The sequence below is a fragment of the Megalops cyprinoides genome, chromosome 7 (assembly GCF_013368585.1).
Source record: "Megalops cyprinoides isolate fMegCyp1 chromosome 7, fMegCyp1.pri, whole genome shotgun sequence".
Taxonomy (NCBI): Eukaryota; Metazoa; Chordata; class Actinopteri; order Elopiformes; family Megalopidae; genus Megalops; species Megalops cyprinoides.
In genome coordinates this window covers 9,850,756-9,874,204 of record NC_050589.1, presented here as the reverse complement: position 1 = coordinate 9,874,204, position 23,449 = coordinate 9,850,756, and the positions used below count along the sequence as shown (strand labels likewise).

Below are 23,449 nucleotides of genomic sequence, written 5' to 3'. Positions count from 1 at the left end.
AAGTTGTGGCTGATATCATTCTCTGCCTCTCCCTGTCTGTGTGTGAGCAGATTCTGGGGGTGTTCATCTGGTTTGGCGTGGTTCCACCGCACACCATCATCGACTACGAGGAGCTGAGACCCCCGAACCCGGAGCTGGCACGGGGGATCCTCAAGTGCGACATGTCGGACTTGTCGCTTATCTCCTGCCTGAGCTACAGTATCGTGCTGATGGTCACCTGCACCGTCTATGCCATCAAGAGCCGGGGCGTGCCCGAGACCTTCAACGAGGCCAAGCCCATCGGCTTCACCATGTACACCACCTGCATCGTCTGGCTGGCCTTCGTCCCCATCTTCTTCGGCACGGCGCAGTCGACGGAGAAGGTGAGGGAGGGTCGACAGGGGTGCCGCACTACTCCTCGAGAGTTTGACTGAAGTGAAGACTCTGGGGAAAAGTGGTTGAAGTAGTAGTTAGCGCTGTAGTTTGTAACGGGATGTGTGTATCCCTGAAGACAAGAAGTTTCGACAGGGCAGGGAAATACTGTAAAAGGAGGGTCACGTTAGCTTCGTAAATTGCTAGCTAATTCTTTATCATAGACATATTCAGGTAACTGGTTCTATTTTTTTAGTTAATATCCCATGTACAAATGTAACACAGAAAATATCAATGAAATGGGTTGATTTACAGTGTGAAAACCTCACCCATTTTTACATTTTCACAAATGCAATCTGTAAAAGGCGAGTTAACTGACAAATGTTTCAACTGTGCAAAACATAACGCTGATGGATATGAGTGTAGAAAGGTATTATTTCAACCAAACCGTACGGTTGGAAACAACGAGTAGCAATAAAAAAATATGCGTAGAATTACTGTAACTCTTCTGAAACTGTAAAATAAAAAGACAGAAGCAACCTGCCCACCACTTGATAACAAGTAAATGCTTCATGGCGGGAAGATTTTCCTTTAGAGCCATTCTTTGATGTGGGGAATGAGGGGACGAGGAGGGGGATGAAACGGGGAACGGAATTTCATTCCTCCGCTTTATCTGAGGAAGACACACCGTGACACAGAGACAAAAGACGTTCCCGGCGAACGGCGCACTTTGTGGGTTTTAATTGTGGGAGTACGCAGATAAGAGGAGTCAGCAGGAGGCTGAGAACAATGAGTCAAACCGTCGCAGTAAAACCTGCACCGCTGCGGCACGGGGGGGAAATTTAGGAGCGCACGGCGGCTTCAGTGCGTCGGAGATAGAGCGGCCGCGCGGCAGGGCAGCCTCCCACGCTAAAACACACCAGCGCAGCCCCTTTACCCGCGCAAAACGCACTGCTTGCCCTCAAAAAGCGCACCGCTTGTTAAGTTCAGACTTCCCCCGAAAATGTGATATCACCCTTCCTCTTTTGTTTCCTTTCATGCAGAACATCACAGGGCTGTGTTCTCGGCCCCAGCATTAACTTAATGACAGGATAAAACAGGGATTTCGGGCTGAAAAGAACACGCCAGTGCCCACTTATTCTTTTGGAGCAGAAAACACAATTAAATCTTTTTTTAAAAAAAAAAAAACAACAAAATGACCATTCTCTTCAATAAAAGAGCTTTTCAATGCAAAATAAAGAATGGGCTTTATATTCATGCTAATTACTTTTTAAAGCAGGTTTTGTCAGTCCCTGCACTGGGGGGACCTCTGTGTGTTGCATTTTTATGGTCTTTTAATTGTGCATGAATTATCCTTGTATTTTAGCTAAGAATTCAGGCTGAAGAAAAAGACATGAATCCAGAGACGCCCAGGACAAAGGCTGGGATGCCTAATTCACAGCAAGGTTCCCTACCTGTGAATGAACATTCTCATAAAGGAGATAAATTAGTGAAAATCATCTAAAAGAACATTACCTAACATCACAAATCTCTTATTTTAAACTACCATCTTATGTGATGGTAGATTACACAGAGGAATTGACTAACTTGTAAAACAAGTGAAGAACTGATGTGAATAGATAGCTGGATGCAAACAGCTCTCTCTGAATACATCCGTCCAAAGACTTATTTTGTTAAGTACTTTCATAGTCTACCCCTCTTTCCAGTGAATGGTACAATGTTTAGCCTTTGGGTAATAACCGCCCTCACAAATAAGTCTTTTGATGATGGAAAGAGCATCAAAAATAGAAGTATTTTCTTGACAAATAAAGGTCAACATTAAGAGGCAGTCATCTGAAAAACATTGAGGCCCTAAGCCTGTTTTTCCAATTCTTTCCCCTTCTCACAGACAAGCAGAGAAACAAAGGGAAATGGGAGAGGGCAGTTGAATTTGTCAGGGGACCACGGGGCAGCCATTGTGTTGCATCTTCTTTAAAGGACAGCCTGTGCACTTTTTAAGCTAAATTTGAATGTTTCTGTATTTTCCTAGAGCGAAGAAAGTAATGTAGGACTGTCAAACTGATCATGTACTGCAGAGCTGAATATTTATATATTTTTTCTGCTAAATGGAATCAAGACCTGTTAACAAGCCAGTAGATGTCCACTTGGAGGAAGTATACTTTGGTCCTTTTTACCTTTATGCTAGAAATCTCTATTCCTGATAAGCGATTCTAATCTAAAGGAAGGATTTAAACTACCCTACTGCTACACAAAAGTATATGTTTCAAGTATTGTTTTATTATTTATGATATTAAACTCCCTTAACATAAACACCCCAATACAGGTAAAATAGGATTTGTTCTGTTAAAGAAAAATTACTCACATTAGTGTGACTGCTTATAATATTTACTGGCAAATGCAAGAACATGTGACATAATAAGGCATAATAAGGTCTTCCACACTAGATTTAAAAAAAATGTTTTCTACCTTCACTGTCATCTCCCAAATCAGTTGCCTCTGTACCATCACCCAAATTGGTTTATTTGCATCACTTGATTTTCAACAGTAGTATTGCCCCTACTGTGACATGCCCTGTGATGCAACTTCCTGCTTCCTGCTGATGCAAGTACATGAACTGCGTGAGGAACTGCACACTGTGGCTTTGAACGCATAGATATTCGCTGTCTCTGGTGCAGTGCAGTGTTGAAATTGGTGAAATGTTCATAGACAGAAAGTGCTCATAAACAGCAAATAAGGCAACCCGTGTAGCTCCATTAGAATTTGTAGGGAAACCCATGTCATAAGCAATGATGTTCAGATCAATAAAGAATAATAAATGACAATAATCATAAACCATTACCTGAGCACGTATAAGCAGTAATCCCTTGTTTTGCCAGGTTTTTGGGGGGGTTTGTGGTTTTGAGTTACACAGTTGGCAGCAGTCACTGTTCCCAAACAGAGCTGACAGCTGCAAATCTGTGTGAAGCTGGCACTACACCGCTGCCATGCCTCACTCCAGTAACACAAGCAGCATCCCACGAACGGCGCTTTCCATTTTATTCATGTAGTCAATTCCTTTATCATAAACTAAGGATGGTTCAGTAAAAGGCGATCATTATTGAGCAGCATTTGCATATTTTTGTATTTACAGCAATTCCTACAATGTATCCCGTGCAAGTAACACGGGATTACAGCAGACTGCAAAGCATTTTACTCTAATGTACGACTGCACCCTGTGATGTGGCCACATTACCCAGACGTGTGCCCCGCTGCACGTGCCTACTGAGCAATATATTGCGATACATTCATTTCCCTGTATTTTTAAAAAAGCAGCACACTCCAGAATAGAAAATGCAGTTTTATATATTCACGGATATAGCTTCGAGGTTGATTTCCGCAGAAACGCCTCGGCGGAGTCTGAAATGCTCTGCTAATCTATAAAACAACTTAGAAATGTGGTGGCTCCAGATTGGTGCAGTCGAATACTCCTGGTATTAGCAGTTGTCATAGGATGAATCACACGCCACTCAGAGAAACCATACCTGTGATTGACCTGATAGGGTGTGCCCAGCCTGTTAAGCACCGCCTCCACCTTGCATTAGACTCAGAAGCATCTTCTGCATGACCTACATTAACCGTGCTTTCAGACCAGCCAAGTGTAAGAAGATCCACGGGCTCTTAAACCATAATGGCTTATTGAGGAAATAAACAAAAACCCAGGAAAGGGAGGAAAATAGAGGAAAGAAAAAGGAAAGACGTGATATTTACCTTCTGGGTAGTTTTTTGTACTTTCTATTTTTGGCACAATTCCTTCTTGTAGATTGGTTTTATTCAGAATACACATCCTGTCACGTTCACAGAAAATGGATGGCAGATTGTCTAAACTTGCACGCATAGATCACTGACTTAGGTGATTTGTGGGGAATCACCTTTATACAAAATCTACAATATGTGCTGGTAAAGTATAAACTTCAACTGACTGAAACCACATGCGAGCTTACAATTACACAACAACTTACATTAAACTTACATTTGCTTTTGGTGAAATGTCATGTAATTGATACGACTATTTTAACTCTTTAATGAAATGGCCCTAACGCCAGAGTGGTTAAGGAGCAGTGTTCATAACGAAAATGCTGCCATTTCAACCCCCATGGGGGCACTGCTGCTGCCTGTACCCTTGGGCAAGGTACTTAACCCACAATTGCCTAAGTAAAAATCCAGCTGTATAAATGGATAACATTGTAAAAATCTGTAATTAATGTAAGTCACTCTGGATAAGACCATTTGCTAAATGCCAATATGTAATGAAATGTAATGTACCTTAATGATCATTTGCAGATACTGTTTGTAGTTGACATACTGGTAAAATTTTCCCAGACCTGTTCCAAAATCTTCAGTTAACATAACTTTTTTGAAGAGTATGGAATAGATGCTCTTTCATACTCTCTCATACTCTTCCATGCAAAACTACAGGTGGATTGCTGTTATTTTAATGAATGATGACAATTTAAAAAAACCGAGAACCTGTCAATATACAGTGGTTAAGATTCTCAATGCTGTGTCAACAGAATACAGTCTGCATTTACTTAAAGAAGGTCAGGTTGGATACTAGAGGAAAATTCAATTGGGTGCTAATCTCAGATAACATCATCATTGTAGAGGAGAATCCCATTATATTCTGTGAAGCAAGCTCCCTACATACAGATATACATAGTGAGGAGTGGCTTCCTTATCCCGGAAACTAACTGCAACAATCACTTGGAATGCAACTGAATATACAAATATGGAAAGAAAAACTTAATGAAGAATAACATTTGCATTAGTTACATCATGCTATGACATGGGAGGCATGCAAACAGTCAAAACCAGCTGTCTCTCCCAGGTCATGCACCACATGTTTAAAGCTAAGCAGGTCTTTTATTATGTGTAGTAATGGGCAACTTACTCCTATTTCAGGGTCGGTAATAACATTATAACTGCTTTAATGTGCCATTTCCTCTTCTTTCGCTTTGATCTTTTTCATAGTACCTTTCAGTAGATTTCTTTTGAAAGACAATCCTTTTTAGTACAATGCAGTTTAGAGTCCTCATGGGACCTACTTTGCCTTTTTGAGTAGTTGCTGGATTTCAGTTATATTTTGCCACTGCAACTGAAAAGTAATTCAGCACCAAGAGAATGATTCTAATGACTTTATCCAAAATGCAACTGTGCCAACTCATATTCATAGATATACATTATTTAGCCTAATTTATATGTTCTGTCCCAAAATCCAACATTATCTCGAAATTTCCCTGTCATTTTTATGATGTTATCTCTAGACCTTGCCCCATCTATTGCCTCCCTGCCTTTCCATAAACACGATAACTCTGAAGACTGTGACCTCTTCACAGCAACACTACCAATCTTGTCATAGTCATGAATTATTAACATCTAGCCTCTTACCGCGTCTTTCTTTTCATTGTGTTTCTCCTCGATTCGAACACCCCGTTTGACCCAAAAAACTGTTTTTAAAACCTTTAAGGGGCAGTTTCCCAGACACAGTTAAAGTCTACCCCTGCACTACACTGCGGTTTTACAACTGCCCTAATCAAAATTGCATTTCTTGATGTAAATTAGACCCAGATTTCCAATAATCTGGTTTTTGAAAGTCTGATTTCCAAAAAGAACACTACTTTGAGCTACTGCAGAACTAAATAAAACACTGAAGGAGGGTTTAACTTCAGCAGTTTTGCATGTGGTACTTGAGGAACATGGATTATCTGGACTGTGTCAGTGATAACCAACTAGCACTGCAAAGGCCGGACAGAAGAGGGGATATTGACAGGAACCACCCAATAAAGGACGTTACACCATTTCAGCAGCCGTTTGCTGCATACAAAAAATGTGGCTGTGACACCATAACTGCCTGAACCAAAGTGTTCGCATGATTCTGTGAGAGGGAAGCCTACGCTATTCCCGTTTTAACCTTTCATCATGAGACATATTTAATCTAATTAGGTTTTTCTCAGACTATTTGATGAATCCTTTACTGCCTTAATGAAGGACTCAGTAGTCCATAGGTATGTAATCTGACATAAAGCAATGTTTCAGTAGGCTGTTTTTTTTAATTCTGGACATAGTAAGGAAGAAATAGGTCAACTCCAGGCTTAATTTAACCCATGCCCAATAAATCATCTGGAAGTGTAATAACATTACTTAGATTATGCTTGTTAAACAGTTCTTAGCTTGTGCAAATTAAAGAGGATTCTGCAGAGTCAAGTGTAGTGTTCAACGAGGGTGTATCCTACGACCCATGCTTTTCTCACTGTGCATGTTGTGCTTGGGAAGGACTTGTATCTCTGTGCCTAAACTGTATGCCTAAGGATGTCATTTAAATGGTGTAAATGCTCATTGTAATTCAGATGACTTGCAGCCTTGTGTCAATGAGACTATATTACATCCTGCCTTTGGCCAAGTTTTGTAGAAGAAATAATTATCTGGAACCTACCTCTTAGTAGGGGAAAATAAATGTTATGAACCTAGAACAGACCCCAAAAATGGTCTCCTCAAAAGACTGTTATTAATGAATTTAAGGGGTTTAAATACTAATTCTCCACAATACACATTTGATTTCGTACCCTCATTTTTGTCTCACACTCGAGCCCTTTCACACCTCAGAATATAATATAAAAATGACACTTCCTCCTGCTCAAAGCTGCCACAGCATACATTAAGCTTTTTGTTTCCCCAGGAGTGGGTAATTGCGACACCTTACTGAACTGCAACATCAGTTTTCTTAATTTGTTGGAAATACTTCTATGGATATTTACTGAAATTAAACCATTTGACCTGTAAGTTGTTATATATGAAGATTTGCAAGCTCTGATGAAATCAAAAGCTTGATTCCCCTGTTCAGTCGCCTTGCAAAGAGCAAAAATGGTGGCAGAGCCCTGGGTAACAAAAAATTCAGATATGAACCATAACATTCTGAAATGTATTATTTCTAATCATATCCCGTCTCAGTATTCAATTGTAGATTAAAAACTTGGTTGAGCCTTCTTTTGCTGCAGGGACCGTCTGAATTCCTGAAATGTCTGAATGTTTGACTGTCTGAATTTTGAATTATTGCTTGCTGCTTATTTTACGTGTAATATCGCAATGCATTCCGTGTAATGACTGTGATGTATGGTGTTGTGTGCGCTTGCCCCCCCTTAGTTTCTAGGCTGTCTAGTTAGGTTAGCACAAGGTACCTTGTGGTAGGGCTTGAATGGTGTTATGCCGACGCATTCACTGGTCTTGGAGGGTTGTTAGCCTGGTCTGACACTGTTGCTTATTGAAGTTGAACGGATACATTTCCGTTCTTTTGTGCTGGAATTTGCTCTCGCTGAGAGTGTCTGCTTAATGAATGCAATATAATGTAACTTCAGGAAATTGTGGTCCGGCCACTCTTACGACGATATCTGACGTGGGCGAATGTCACCTGTCCCTCCCCTCCGATCCAGATGTACATCCAGACGACCACTCTGACTGTGTCCATGAGCCTGAGTGCCTCGGTGTCGCTGGGGATGCTCTACATGCCCAAGGTGTACGTCATCATCTTCCACCCCGAGCAGAATGTGCAGAAACGCAAGCGCAGCTTCAAGGCCGTGGTGCAGGCCGCCACCATGTCCACGCGGCTGTCCCAGAAGTCCAACGACAAGCAGAACGGCGAGACCAAATTCGAACCGGACAGGACGCAGTAGGCAACGGCACGGGTAACAGTGTTCCCTCTCCATCTCTGTTTTTTTTTGTTTTTCACCTTTGTTGGGCAGCATTCCCAATACCCCCCCCCCCCCCCCCATTCACCAGTGTGGCCAGCTCTCCAACTGCCAGAAGTCTCCGATGCAGAGGCTGCTTAATTCCGCTGTGCAGTCTAAATGTACGCTTCACTTGATGGCACTCCCCCTTACCATGTTCTCTAACCCCTGTTTCTCTGTATCTGTTTTTTATCTGTTTGAGTTGTCCCCCTTTTCATTCTTTCTGCAGCTTGGAGTTGCAGGGATGGCACAAAACCCTGCTGCCAAGGCAATTAATGAAGTTAAACAACAAGTAATTTTCGAAAACAACAAAACAAATTCAATTGCTTTCATTACAAGTGAGATAAAATTCTCATCAACTGCCTGTCCATTTCAGACAATAATGGAAGCATAATTCTATCTGGGCTCTTGTGAGAGGGTGGAACCTCATTGGTTGAGGTCTAGTTCAGCTTGTGCATGTACCTTATTTAGAGTTTGTGTAGGCTCTGACTTGATTCTTAAGCAAAATAATTCATAATGAAGAAATTAATTGATAAGAATAAATGTGCACAAGAAATGAATTACACCTGTATGGATGACTACAATACACTACAGAATTGCAGTTAACTTGAACAGTATATGTTGGCAGACAGATATTCCCCCTAATTGTGATTTATTAATCTTTACATATTATCAGAAATACACCAAATGCCATGTGATGTTAGAGATAATTTATAAATGTGTGTATGTATAAAAAAATAGTATCTGTATATCTGCAAACATATGTATTTTTCCACGCACATTACATTATTGTCATTTAGTAGAAGCTCTTCTCCAGTTTATGTGCATGTAGGTTACAATTTTATCCATTCACACAGCAGGTTATTTCCTGAAGCAATTGTGGGTTAGATTCCTTGTCCAAGGGTACAGCAGCAGTGCCCCAGCAGGAAATTGAACCAGTAACTTTTTGGTTACAAGTCCTGTGCCTCACCACTATGCCACACTGCTGCCCCTTGAGTCTATTTCTTTTTGTTGTTTGTAGAAGTGGAATAGTTAAACCCCCATGCTCTTGCCACAGCTTAATACATTCCTCATCTTCCACGTGTATTTTTGGCTTGGCCCTCCCTCTTTTGCATTTTATCGCTTATTCCTTAGCTCTGACTGCTTTTTGCAATGGTTTTACAGGAAACACTAATGGCTCACACATGCGTGACTGGGATTGTTATGTTTTTTTTTAGCACATGTCACTTACTGAATAGCTATTTTTGCTTTGCTGTTGACAGTTCCTCGCTGTGTGTATAACATTACTCAGAACAGGAATCGGTGAGAATTTCACGTTCGTCGAGTATCCGCTCGCAGGTCGTAAGTTACACGGAAGAGCAATTATCGTTATTCACAGGAACCGACACAGTGCGCGCTGTCAGGTGTCAAACCGGGGAACGGTTTAAGCGCGCGCTCACCTTGCATTCCTGCGCGAGTCGCGGCGAGCAGAGCACCTAACTGAAGGCTAACAGCGCGCTGTGTGCGTGTATTAGCCGCTGAATGCTCCGGCACTCTTTTATCTGCTCTGCCTGTGGTATATCTCCTTCTCTGCCCTTTCAAGTTATATCTGCACAATGTCCAAGAGCGTCAATATGTTTCCCCCCTCGTGCTCTCACTCATTTTTTTTCCCTGCCGTCTCTCTGCATAAAGTCCTCGTAGGGGTTATTTTACAGTCTATCCCCCTATCTCTGCTTCACATGCTTCTCCCTCTAACAAACCAGATTCATCAGCCGACCCCTCTCATTACCACATTATTATTGGCTGATGAAACAAAATACTGCTAAGCTGAGATGACATTCTTAAAATAAGTATAGATATGAATGCCCCTTATACTGTATGCAGATATTAGGAAGAGCAGGCAGGAAATTTGATTAAATATGAATTATGAAAAAAGAGAAAAACACCTGAGGGAAAGTTAAAATATACTTATTCAGCGGCTGATTTCTATCCTCCTTCATATTTGAGTTTCTGTATAAATGAAATATATTTCCGTATGTTAGAAATGTTGGACATTACTGAGCTTATTATACTGTAGGTTGACGTTTTTAAACATAATTTAAAATTTTGTCTATAATCACACAGTGCAATTTATACAGAATACAAAACTATTTGTGTGAAATTAGTTTTACATTTACATTTACATTTATTCATTTGGCAGTTTTAGAGCTCCTGCTGTCCTTGGACTTTGTTCATAAAACTTTCACCATGAAACGCAGAATGGAATCAGGGACATTGTATTACACTGTGTCACAGACATATCTGAATATTTCAGAGGTACATGAAGTTTATCTTTATTTGGTTACATAATAATATTGAGATTTTTATATATAAAGAGGAGATTCAGACAGGGAAGCACTGTTTGCCTTTGCATAGGAAAAATAGGAAATGATACCATTTAATGATGACACCAAAAAATAATGAATTCAAAATTCCCTAAATAAAGAGAATAATTAGTAATGAATTAATTATGTTAATAAATGCAAATTTTTAGATAAATGTTCATTAAATGAGGCCCAGAGTATTTACAGGTCTTTGATCATCTCTTTCTTCTTTTTCCAAGAACAATTAAGCAATTTTTTACTGAGCTGGAGCAGAAGACTTAAACAGAATGGTTTAGGGTTAAAACATCTGATAAATCCGTAAACAATGCAGGGTGGTCATAATATGGCAACTAGTATTTATACCACCATTATGTACATTTTACTTTGAGTTTTGACATATTTTAAACACTCTACTCCTGTGATGTGGACACTACAATCTATTCATGATATTAACAGAATCAATCTCAATTACATGTATTTTTTGCATGGATTCATGGAGACAAAGAGTCATAACAAACTAAACTGGATTTTGCCTGTTGGAGATTGAAATACATTTTGTCCTGGACTGCATAGCATAAATCTAGTAATTCAATAAAAATCTTTCTTTCATTTAACACTTTTTTATTTTTCTTTACCTCCCATAAGATATTAGTTGCTCATCATTTCATGTGACATTCATCACCTCTGAAAGATCAAAGCCGTCAACCTATTCACTAAATAAGCGGTTGATAATGCATGCTCATTTATGTGAAACTCAGCATTGCAGGAGGTTATAGAGAGGAAATTAAACCTCTCCTGATGTAAAGGTGGTGAATTTCACAGCTCTTTGTAATTCTATCATAATAATGCCTGTCAAAGAAGTCATTTCCAAATGTTGGTAAAGCAGTTATTGAGATAGCAAATCGTTTAATTTCCATTTTGAAACAGGATATTGAAATTGTACTGTATGAATTCCTTATTTTTCAAGCATGGATCCAACTATAACAATGAAAGGCAGTTTTTAATTTCTTGCTTTTCTTTTCTTAGTAAATATTTCACACATAATTTGAAGGAGTCTAACATAAAATGGCACAAAATAAGTCACTGATGGCCACAAACAAGAACAAATAAGAGACAGAAACTTTCACTGCCAACAGAAAACACTCAGTAGTACGTGTGAGTCAATCATCATTAGAGTTAGAATAAATAGAAACACAAATCGATGTGAATTCAGAATGTATTCAGTCCCACGAAGAATTATGATTGTCCTTCACGCACTTTAATTGACTTAACCAGTTTAATTAAAAGAGCTTCTTCCAGCAGAGCTGGATTACTACAGCATTCTCACACAATAGCATGCAATCTCCAGCTCTCCAAAGACGTTTGGTTATACATGTCATGTGTGTCCCCCTTACTGAAAATATTTAATGCCCTTCAGTAACTGACTCTACTCGTTTTCATCTGAATCATCAGTCTATGATCCCATTCCTCGTGAGTTACCATGACTGATCCTGGTGATTGCTATGAATGCTGCTACACTGTATCTGTGTGTATATTTGAAAATAAATAGTAAAAATAAAAAATAAATTTACGTTACAGACTCTTATCCAGAACAGCACAGGATAAAATTTTTACATATTATCCGTGTATACAGCTGGATATTTATTCAGGCAGTTATTAACCTATTGGTTACCAGCCCTACCCATTACCACTACACCATGCTGCCATATTTTTCTGCTTTAATATTAAAAAATCCATGTTGGTGTTTCAGGAAAAGTCAAATAGCCAGACCTCGATAAATAATTTAATTCTCTGGAAATTTTACAACAAAGAAAATCATAACCTTATTACTAATGCTTTATTTATTCATGTTCAGTTTTTCAATAAGAAAATATAGTGCCACTAGCAATTGTTTTGCATCACAACACATTTTATCATACACATATGACTGATACTAATACTGCTCATCACCGTTCTGGGCAGGATGAACAGAACTCTGGGAACTTGCAGGAACAAAGGTCTGCTGTTCACATTGCATGAGGTCTGCTACCATGGTAACACCTGGGCCTTCTTCTGCAGTGTCCCAAGGATGCGTGAAGCAGTTAATGACGTAAAGAGGGATCCACAGCATCCAATCAAGAATTTGTTCAAGCAGTTATTTTACAAATTGAATATCCTGTTTGAGTAGGCTCGCCTCCTAAGGTGCCTGCAGGGGATCTGCAACTTGTTGACTTGTTGTTTTGGCACTTGTTGAAACAAACCCCAAAGGCAAGTGAAGTTTCCTGTGGAATTTCACTATGGTCACTTGTTAACTTTTGGGTATTATCATGGGGGCATTTTCTCCTTTGGTCTATTGGAGTTTTGACATTTACAGATAAAACTCAAATCCTGGCAAGCCTAATGATAATTGTGGATGTGAAGAAAACAGATATTCAGTTTTTCGTATTGGAGGGGAAAGCCGTTTTGATATTATCGCATCTGCTCAGCGGGCTCCCTTATTCATGGGGAACTTGCATAGATTACCTGTTCCACAAGCTATGCACTTGCACAGCTGGATATTTTACTGAAGCAATTCAGGTTAAGTGCCTTGGCTCATGGGTGCAACAGCAGTGTCCCAATAAAACTTCAAGCCACCTGACTGCACACTCAGTTCCCTAACCACTCCACAGCACAGCTGCCTGTTTGGTGCATAAACCAAAAGAATTTGAGACGACATTCATAAAAGATCCACATGTAACTTACTTTAATAAATATGAGGCCATGTGGTGTTTGTGTAAATGCTTTGAGACGGTGAATTAACATCAACAGGAGTGGATAAATTGGCTATGTTTCTGTGCCTCTCAGGGATACTAATCTCATTTACGCTTCTTTCCCTATTGCAGGTAACCCTTTGATTGGCCCAGTCCAACCACAGTAGTGTTGACGAACGATAGCTGAAGTCCCAGGCAGGCGGATGGTTCATGTCTGGAGAAGAAGAGGAGAGGCCTGTTTTTCATGCAATCACACTGACTACAACTTAAAAAAAATAAAAATAAAAAAAAAATATGAAAAACCTGGGAAGTAAATGGAATGGACCTGGAATGAAGACATTTTACATGATTAATAGAAACCATAAAGAAAAGATGACAAGAAAATGTCTCTGTTCCCTAAACTTGAAATGCTCTATATGATCCAAACGTAAGTATGAGGGAGGTGAAACATTCCGTCTCAAATGTGAAGGCTAAATGTATAATGATAGAACACAGCACAGGGTACGTATTGACAGAGCTGAATAGAGCATGGATCTTTACTTTTATATATCAAAATACTGAAAAAAAAAAGATTTTTCTAAATCCCTTTGATGTTCTCTTTTTCTTAGTGCTTTAGTTGATCAGCTAAGTTGTTGAAAATCTTTGATGCAACTCCTTTAGACAGGAGAACACTGGATCGCTCCTGAGATCAATTTAGTGTAGTTGCAGATTTTCTTTTGTGTGCTTGGACCACCAACATCCCAGCATGGATTGTCTGTTTGTCTGTATGTGTGTGTGTTTAAATGTGTTTATATCAGAGAGCATTGCAGTTTTTGTAAATTAGGACATAATGGTAATAATAGCAAAAATCTACTGTGCCGGTGGATTTAAACAGCTTGGAGGTGATACAGGAAAACCACTGACTAGATTATCAAGAATGAATTTGAGTTTTTATTTTGTCATAACTTACCCAAAGTTTTGTTTCATCACAGACTTAAAGGCTTCATTAAACCTAGAAGTCAGCTTTAGTAACAAAAACGTAACCGTTCAAAATTTGTTATTGAAGGTTTAGGCAAAAACTGTATTTAACTGTATTTAATCAATCCCCCAATGAGTCTTGCCGCCCTTGGAGTGTTACAACGCAATTCCTTTTCCCCTTAAATGTAAAAACATTGAGAGAGAGACAGAAACGGGTCAAACCTTTCTCATGTCAGCTCATTGGGCTGCATAATGGTATGTTGCACTCCACTTATAAGAAACACTGATAAAAAAATTCAGCTGCATATAGTGATCAAAAGCAGATCAGAGTCAGAGTCAGGTCCTCCCTATACTAATGTTGTGTTATAAATGTTTTGTAAGAATCTAGCAAAATGCATATGAGAATAAATTTGGGCTCACTCACAACATGTAATACAGTAAATAATTAATGAAAAAAAAAAGCTGTTGAATTTGTGTGCAATGTATCTCTTCACTCATCCTAGTTACCAAAGCGTCTAGCATGTAAAATAATTAGAGAAAAAGATTTTGCACTTTTGCAGCAAACATCTGCATGCCAGTCGACAGGGAAAGAGTAAGATCCATTCTACAGATGAAAATGCTGCCTTCTTGAGGTTTACCATTGTCTTAATACCAGTGAATGCAGCTGATCGTAGGGCATTCCACAGCCAACAGTTTCTTAGTGGTCTATGAAGAGCTAAGAAGGCTCCACATCATGAGCATCATGAATATCATGCAACAAAACTGAACTGGCAAGGTACCACAGTGCCACTTACCATAGAGACAGTATTTCATGCTGTGATTTAGATAAAGGGCACTGACATTGTAGCTCGCAGTGGCATTCAATATGTAACATGTGTCATGTTATTTTTATTTTTGTGAGTAAAGGATTGTGTGAAAGTCTGGACAATTTCAAATGTTTCCTTCCACATCTGAGTACTTTTACTAAGGACATTTCTTAATTAATGGAAACAAGTTTTTTAAAGCAAAAAGCCCAAAGGTCAGAATCAAACACTATGAATCCAATCAACCTGTCTGACTGTGGTTCTTGTAAGTGGAGTGCAGTACATTTGCCTAATTTTGACCATAATCAATAGAATGCAAAATATATCAGAACCGGGGCCAAACGCAAGACATTCTTGTTTGAACAACCATTTAAGTACCTCCAAAGGCACATCAATCCAATAGTTCAAAACTGATCAGTATTTACATAAATCAAAAAATTTCAGTATTCTCCTCTTTGACCAGCTAACACTGCATTTCATATGATTTGCTACTTTTGTAAAAAGAAACATCTGCCAGGGGCTTATCATTGTTTAAATACTTACTTATTTTCTCACCATACACCTTTAGCCAGGGCAACTTGCATGTGCACACATGAAAAAACATCATTGACATAGTAAAATAAAAGTATGCAATAAAGTATGTGAGGTTCCAATGTCAATATTTATATAGAATGTATAAAGAAAATTGTGTTATGAAAATTATGCTCAAATGTAAAGGTGTGTGTGTGGTACAGATAAGCGCATGTATGGGGAATTCAGTTATATTAAAGCAAGAAAACAGAGTGTAGTAGTATCCATGACATTTCATGAACTGCTTGTAGGAGTTCTCCATGGTCAGTCATGTTGGAGACCCATTGGATTCTCATACATGCTAAGTCAACAGGTATATAGATAGTCGGGCACACTTTTGATCTTCAATAAAAGTGTTTTTATTTCTTTTCATGGCAATTCTTTATTGCCTTCTTGGTTACATATGGCTGCCTCACACTTAGAAAATAATGCATTTCCAAACGTAACAGGAAAATAAAACATAACAAAGTGTTAGAAAAGCAAGGCATCATGCTTTTAGCTCGGTTTTCTTCAGGAAAACACTGAACTCTCCATAGTAATATACTGGAATATACTGACCCTCACATAGTGCAGGTAGAATTAAACAGGGTGGAGACCCAGGCAGAAGGGTGTAGGACATGTGGCAGACTTGAGCATGGATAGTGCACCTGGGTACCTGTTTAGTAAAAGTCTTGAAGGTTGAAACTCATGATGGAGAAGCATTGTGTATTGCCATAGTATGTGCAGTACACTATGAAGCATTGAGTAAAACCTCTGCATAATAAAGAGTGATTTCCCATGTGACATATCCTTAACAGATATGAGTATGCTATAAATGTATGATGCCTTAGATAAGACCTTGTAAAACCCTTACATTCCATATTTTGTATGTTTGGCTAAATCTACAGTGAATGAATTGGACGTCGCCGGACATGTTTAGTTCAATTTGTTACACATTCAGATTGTAGAATACAGACATGCACAAAAGGGTTCTAACCACAAAGCTTCCTTTGGAACAAGAGCATGCTGCAGTTCCGCCCACTGTGCTGTTTTTAACTTCCAGTGGTCCAACATTTACACCAACCATTTGTTGTTTTTTTTCCCTCAAATTTGGCAGACATGTGTGGAAATGTGCCATGTTGCCAAAACGAAGATGAAATCAAATGCATTCAATGGCACAGAACAGCGTCTGCTACACAGAAATAGTGACTTTTTAACTTGATATTTTCCTTGGTTTGTGGGGGGGATGATGATGGGGGAAGAGAGGCTACCCTGAAACCCATAAAGATCCGGGTGACAGCGTACTGTCAAATTCTGTCTCACTTGAACCAGTCTCCACGCTGATTGGTTCAAACCAGGAGTCATTTGATAGCACCGCCCATTTCAGGGTTCATCCTGCGGCAGTCTCCCACCGCTAGTTTGTGGATGCTGACATTTAACTTTTTGGAAGGGGATGTGTTTGGCAAGGCAGTGCCTGCGTGTATAAAAAGTACATCAGCCATGCCAAAAGAAGCAGTGTTATATAAAAATGTGAAGGTGGCACTTCTATCTATATACCTACCTGTAAAGTAGGAATGTAAAAAAGGGTCAGTGCAACAGCAAGCACATTGTGGTAAGAGTCTATAAACAATGTTTCCTTGTATTGAAATGCTAATTTATTTTTTATATGTTTGATTTATTCTTATGTATTTATTTTGCTCATGTCTGAAAATGTTAGAGCTGTGAATCTATTTATTGAATTGCTTTTATTTGTCCCATCCATTAGCATTTATGATTAAAAAAAGCCACAAGTCAAAGAACTTTTGCCATTTGGGGGTGTCGGTCTTTTCTGATAAGATTACCCTTCAGTGCGCCGCCAGCAAATCCAACTGGTGTCAGAGAGTGACTTAAAACTTTAGAACTGACTTTTTCATTAGTTTCTTATGGCAGTAAAACACCTCTGACTAAAAAAATGGTTGAATAGTTCAAAAATGCTGCTAATGCCAGGAAGACATGAAATATCAAAATAAGAATAGATGGATTCTTGACATTCTAACTTGGATGCCTAGTAAATTATATATAAACATGTCATCCAATGGTATAAAAGCATCTAGTAGTTAAGAGGAATGAGGTTAAGAAAAGTTGACACTTTCTGTAAAGGTATGTACCATCATTTTTTTTTATATGATACTCAGGTTTTCTGTTGTGTACATAAATAAAAGATGCTCTCTCATTGTTGTCTCCACATTTTATATGAATATTTTTTCTTTAAAAAAGAAGCCATTTCCCTGATGGGTGCAAGAACTGAGCATAGGTGCATTATGTTGGAAGTATGCCTACCGTGCATGTTAGAATAAATGTTTTAATAATAAAACCGAACTGAATGTTTTCTCTTCCCACATTCCCTTTCACTACCATCCTCAAATTCAAGTACATTAGCATTGTCTCTCTATTACAGAGTTATTTATGTAATATGTGCCCTCTGGGAGTTTTCTCTCAGTACTTTGCTTAATGCATTTTATTTCACACACACACACGCACACAAAGTTCATATAATCGAAACAAAAACTTTCCTCTGACAAATATCCATTGCTGTTGTATCTGTTTCATTTTTGTCATATACTGCCATAGTTGTTTGCTTAAAAGCCAGAGAATCAATTCTGAATTGTAGTGTTTTACAGATAACTTATTCAAGGTGAGAATTTTAAATTCTGCACTTCCTCCAAAGAATGCGATTCCTCGTTTGCTCTGTCAAAGAAACTTAAAAATTAATCATCAAGGATCAAGGGTAATAACCACTGGCATCACCACCTACACAAGCATGCAAGTCAGAGTCCTTTGTAAAGAGAAAAATAAGTTTCAGAAAAAAGTAGTACTTTTACCACCACTACAAATTTTTCTCTCTGGATAAATATTACTTCACACGTAGCATTGTGTTATGGATGCATTCCCATTGGTACTAATCTATGAACACAATGACAGACACAGACAAGTACTTGGTTTCGCCCACCTTCAGTGTCTATGGTTTATTTACATGCTGAGAGCAAAACATTCAACATTTAATCTGGCTTATGCTTCATTGCTTTTCATAAACTTTGACTGTAATGATCAGGACAAGAGGAGAATTTTCCATTAGAATATGTTGTGTATGTTTTACTGAACAGAATGCGGTTCTGGGCCCAGTCAGGCATAATAGGGTAGCTTTGTCATAGGGTTGATCCAGTGCTCCCCAGCCACACACTTTCACTTTCAAGCCCTGCAATACAAAATGTGAGGCCCCTGAGAGTTCTGAAGTCACCCCTGAAATCTAACACATAAAATGTGTGATAGCAGCTGCAAGGCAATTATGCTGCGGAACCACTGCAAACAAGGATACGTAATGGCAAGCTCAAGGCCCTAACTTACAGCAATAAAAAATCAATAATACTATTGTATGAGCAATTCCACACACAGTATAGTTATTATGCCGAACATGGAGTAAGACTCATTAGGGTGATGATCTCTGGCAGCAGTTCCCATTTTGTACTTAAAGATTTTTTTAATGTGAATTACAATCAACATCTAAGTACTGGTCTTCTCTGCAACTCAATCTCTGCCTGCAGGTAGTCCATGACTCTCTCTAGCCGTACTTTGTGCCTTCGTCACAAGCTCTACAGGCCTTCTCAGGTCATGCCAGGAACAACTGTTCCCTCACTTCTATCTGCAGTTCCTCAACAAGTGCCAGTGCCATCAACAACAACCAGACTGACAGGTTGCTCTGGGTTCCCATGAAAGACGTCGAGTTCCTCAAAGACACTCAATGAGCAAAGGAACTATACACCTACAGTGGAAGACCACACAGCTGTACATGTAAAATATCTAGTGAGGAATCCTGCCCAAAATTATATGTGGGATACAGATTGATAACAGTAATAAATCAATGCAAATGAGTTCCTTTCACACTTGAGCATCCATTTATACTCAGCTCAGAAATCCCATTCAGAAATCACAATTGACAATTTATAAGAAAACAGAAACAGTTTTTTTAAACGCTTAAATGGAGGTAAGCAAAGAGATGAAAGAATAAGCATTACTGCACTCTTGACCAATGGTTGTGGTTTCAGAAAATTACTTAAAATCCATTTGAAATCTCATATAACCTAGCTGTTTCAACTGATTTTTAATAATGCAGTTGCTTTTACTGGTATGCTTGGCTTTTATTGTTATCCCAAGTGAGGAAAAAATATAGATGGTATAAAAGAATTTACTGGTACAGATGCATTTAAAATCAAAGAAACACTGACATTTAAATGAACAGATAGTGTTATCCATCATAAAACGCAACTTGGAGATTTAAGGAAAAAAATGTTTTATGTATGAATGTTTGCATGGTGCTGTGGAGTATTACTTTGTCACATGAAAGGCACAAGTGGCATTGCTGAGGGATTAATATTAATGAAAGTTAAAGGGAATTGCATTCTGGTCACTTTACATAATTCATTGCAAATTCCCCCAGAGTCTGTGTGTGGCTGCTGGATAAAAAGGCACTATGTCCACACAGAGTCCACCGCAAAGGGGATACGAATGCAACAAAATTAGTCAGGGAACCTAATGTTCTTGGCTCCAACATTATGGTAAATATCAACATGTATTGCACTGTTCACAGGCTTCCACAAGCTAATATCTCATAAAGCCTCTTTGCACATTTACTAACTGTGGGTAGTCAAGAAATGTGAAATGCAAACCACAATCATTCTTGCATATAATAAGCACAAGTTGAAAGATCAAGCTGCTCTTGTGTCTGCTGATAATATTCTACTCTTACTATACTACAGTATATACTGTGATGCTATGTTATTATTGACTCAGTCCCTGTTAATTGCCTTGATAATACTGTAGTTTAAAAAAAAAGTTTTCCAGTCCTGCATCCAGTTCAGGGTTGCCACAGCCCATGAGATTGATTTTGAAACAACAGTAATGAAGCTGATTTCAATGGCAATGCTGATGGCAGCAGCACACAGGTGTGTGACAGGGGAAGGATGTATGGGGCTGTCGTGTGTGTGAGGCTGTCTCTGGAGATGAAACAGGAGGGAGTCACGTAAAGGTGCAGCAGGCTATAATGCAAAATGACTGGATAGGATAGCTGTGGGAAGCTGGTCCACTGAGTGGATGGTCTGTCATTTGTATTTATAAAGGCTATGTGCAAGTGTGGAAATGGCTACTGCCCCACACTGGTGTGCCTGAGATATGGAGCCACTCTGAGCATCTTTAGCAGACAGATAACATACAGTATCTTTCATAATACTTATCGTAAACGATGACCATAGGAGGATGACACATAAACTATATTAAAACTGGACTTTGACTGGAGTCCAAACTGCACCGTGCATTAATTACTTAAGTCTATATGCATGTAATGAAAAAAAAAATATATATCTGTACATACCTATGCAGCCAGTCTTATCCATGATATGAACTGCTATTCATGACAATAGATCCGAGATGTTCAATAGCCACAAGCCATGGGGCTATCCTGAAAACCACCCCAATGAAGGACCAATGCCCCTGTAGCCCACTGCTGACCATCTCCCAAACCTTTAACACTAATTGACTGACTGCAAATTCATTTCTGATCACTTACACATGTAGGATTTATTTTTGTATTGAATTTTTTTCCAGGAGTTTCATTCGATCACCTCTTTGCTAGATTGGCCCTTGGGGATTTTTCCTGCTTTTTGATTCTATTACATTATGGAACCATGATCAAAAGTTAAAATAACACCATATCTTCTTTATCCATCAGACTGTTTGAGGCCAATGCAGCAGAGATGTATGTATAATAATTATTATAGTACATTGACTTCTTTCCCCTGTGGAATTCTTTGATAATAATAATAAAAAAAACCTGAAACTGGGACTTGAGAAGATCTGCAAAGGGCTTTGTTATGGGGTTGTAAATAAGAATATGGCAGATGAACAATCGCATTCTAAAGAGTAGAAACTTGCGGTTAAGTTGCAGTCAGTAAACCAAGCTTTTCATGCAAAACTTCAATAAACACTGCCATCTGGTGGTAGACACTTCTCCTCACATTAATAGGATTTACCACATTTTTGCTAAAAGTTATTACACACTATCATCATCGCAATTTTATTAGGTTGCAACAATGTACTCTTACATTTATCTTTATTATATAAATTCCATTAGCTCAGTATGAAATATGTCTGTTGCACACTACTTTACAAATTACTTTACAAAGGTTTCATGAACCAGGATAGCTGCAGTTGTATTCCTCTAAAAACCAGTATCTGATTCATAAAATGGCATGGCTGTTGCTGCTGTAATTAGGATAATGCTATGCTTTAATAAATTAATTTCAATACATATAACAATCAAGATGATTTGGCAGAAGTATGCCTCCCCTGACAGCTCTTGACATCTACTGGCATTTGCCAGCTTTTCAATTTCCAAGTATATGCCATATGCAGGATTCCCGACTATTATCACACTATATAAAATCCCATCACATGAATCAAGCTCACTGCCTAATTGTGCAAGTCAGAGAAAACATTATAATGAAACCTTCATGTTATCTTATACAGTAGAATGAAATTATTAGGCCACAATATTGATATGTGTCTCATGCATGTCTTTTTGGTCACCCAAATATATTAGTTTCCTCTTTTGAATAGTGTAGAATATTTGAATTTATAATGCAATTTGTACAAAATGGGTAAAGAGATACACTATATGGACCAAAGTATTTGGCCACACCTGTTTTTCAGGGTTTGGGCTAGGCCCCTTATCTCCAGTGAAGGGCAATCTTAATGCTTCAGCATACCAAGACATTCCAACATGACTGTGCCCCAGTGCACAAAGCAAGGACTATAAAGACGTGGTTTGATGAGTTCGGTTTGGAAGAACTTGACTGGCCTGCACAGAGCCCTGACCTCAACCCCATCGAGCACCTTTGGAATGAACTGGAACAGAGATTGCGAGCCAGGCCTTCTTGTCCAACATCAGTGCCTGACCTCATAAATGCTCTACAGAATGAATGGGCACAAATTCCCACAGAAACACTCCAAAATCTTGTGGAAAGCCTTCCAAGAAGAGTCTAAGTTGTTATAGCCGCAAAAGGGGGACCAACTCCATATTAAAGTATATGTATTTGAATACAGTGTCATTACAGTCCCTGTTGGTGTAATGGTCAGGCGTCCGAATACTTTTGTCCATATAGTGTATGTAATAAAGCAGAAGGTATCCTCAATATATGTTGGTACAGACCATTTGATGACACGGAGGTCCTTAGCTTTATGGTTTACCTTAGTGTCACATTCTCGTTGCTTACAGTGTCCTCTAGTGGTACAATGGAGGATAATTTCAACATGCATTACACTTCAACGCAAGATACAGTAGATATGTCTGTTACCTTTTTCATCTACAGAAACAATATGTATATGTGATGCATGTCCAGTGGCCAAGAGCTCAGAAAACTAGTTTGCACACATCTAGAAGCATTTCCTGATATGTGTGCCAAAAGTGAGGTGAACAAGTGAATGGGTGAGACATTATGTACCTGTGATAAATGGCTAATGACCTAAGACAACAACAACAACAACAAAATCTTATGTACCTGTTAACAGTATTACCAATAAATATGCTGAACATGGGTCCAGCAATGCAGTGAACCTGCATGGAAAAGCCCTGTTTTATAGCCACTGGCTTTGGCAGGGTGTGACCAAACACTTTCTGCATCTAAGACAAAATGTTTGCACATGGCTAGAAGCTATGTCATGAACGTGCCAAATGTGTGATGAATGAGTGAGTGTTACGACGTGTTATTGACATATATGAATTTATTTAGTGGCCGTTTTTGTCCAGGGACCATACACGGTCGAGAATTGATGTGGTGACTTCTCATCTGTTGGGAAAGTCTTATGATGAAATAGCCCAGATTTCACTAATTTGGGCTGCCATTAAAATGACAGCCAACAGAATAAAGTCA

At 38.9% G+C, this 23,449-nt stretch overlaps 1 protein-coding gene across 1 annotated transcript in view; it reads left to right on the top strand.

Annotated features, from left to right (window-relative positions):
• Window positions 1-13,673, top strand: part of grm6a (glutamate receptor, metabotropic 6a) — a 43,246-nt gene extending 29,573 nt beyond the window's left edge. The window contains exons 9-11 of the mRNA XM_036532811.1: window positions 51-362; window positions 7,815-8,066; window positions 13,312-13,673. Coding sequence (XP_036388704.1) covers window positions 51-362; window positions 7,815-8,054 — 552 coding nt within the window. The 3' untranslated portion in view covers window positions 8,055-8,066; window positions 13,312-13,673. The remainder of the gene's footprint in view (window positions 1-50; window positions 363-7,814; window positions 8,067-13,311) is intronic.
• Window positions 13,674-23,449: the final 9,776 nt, after the last annotated feature.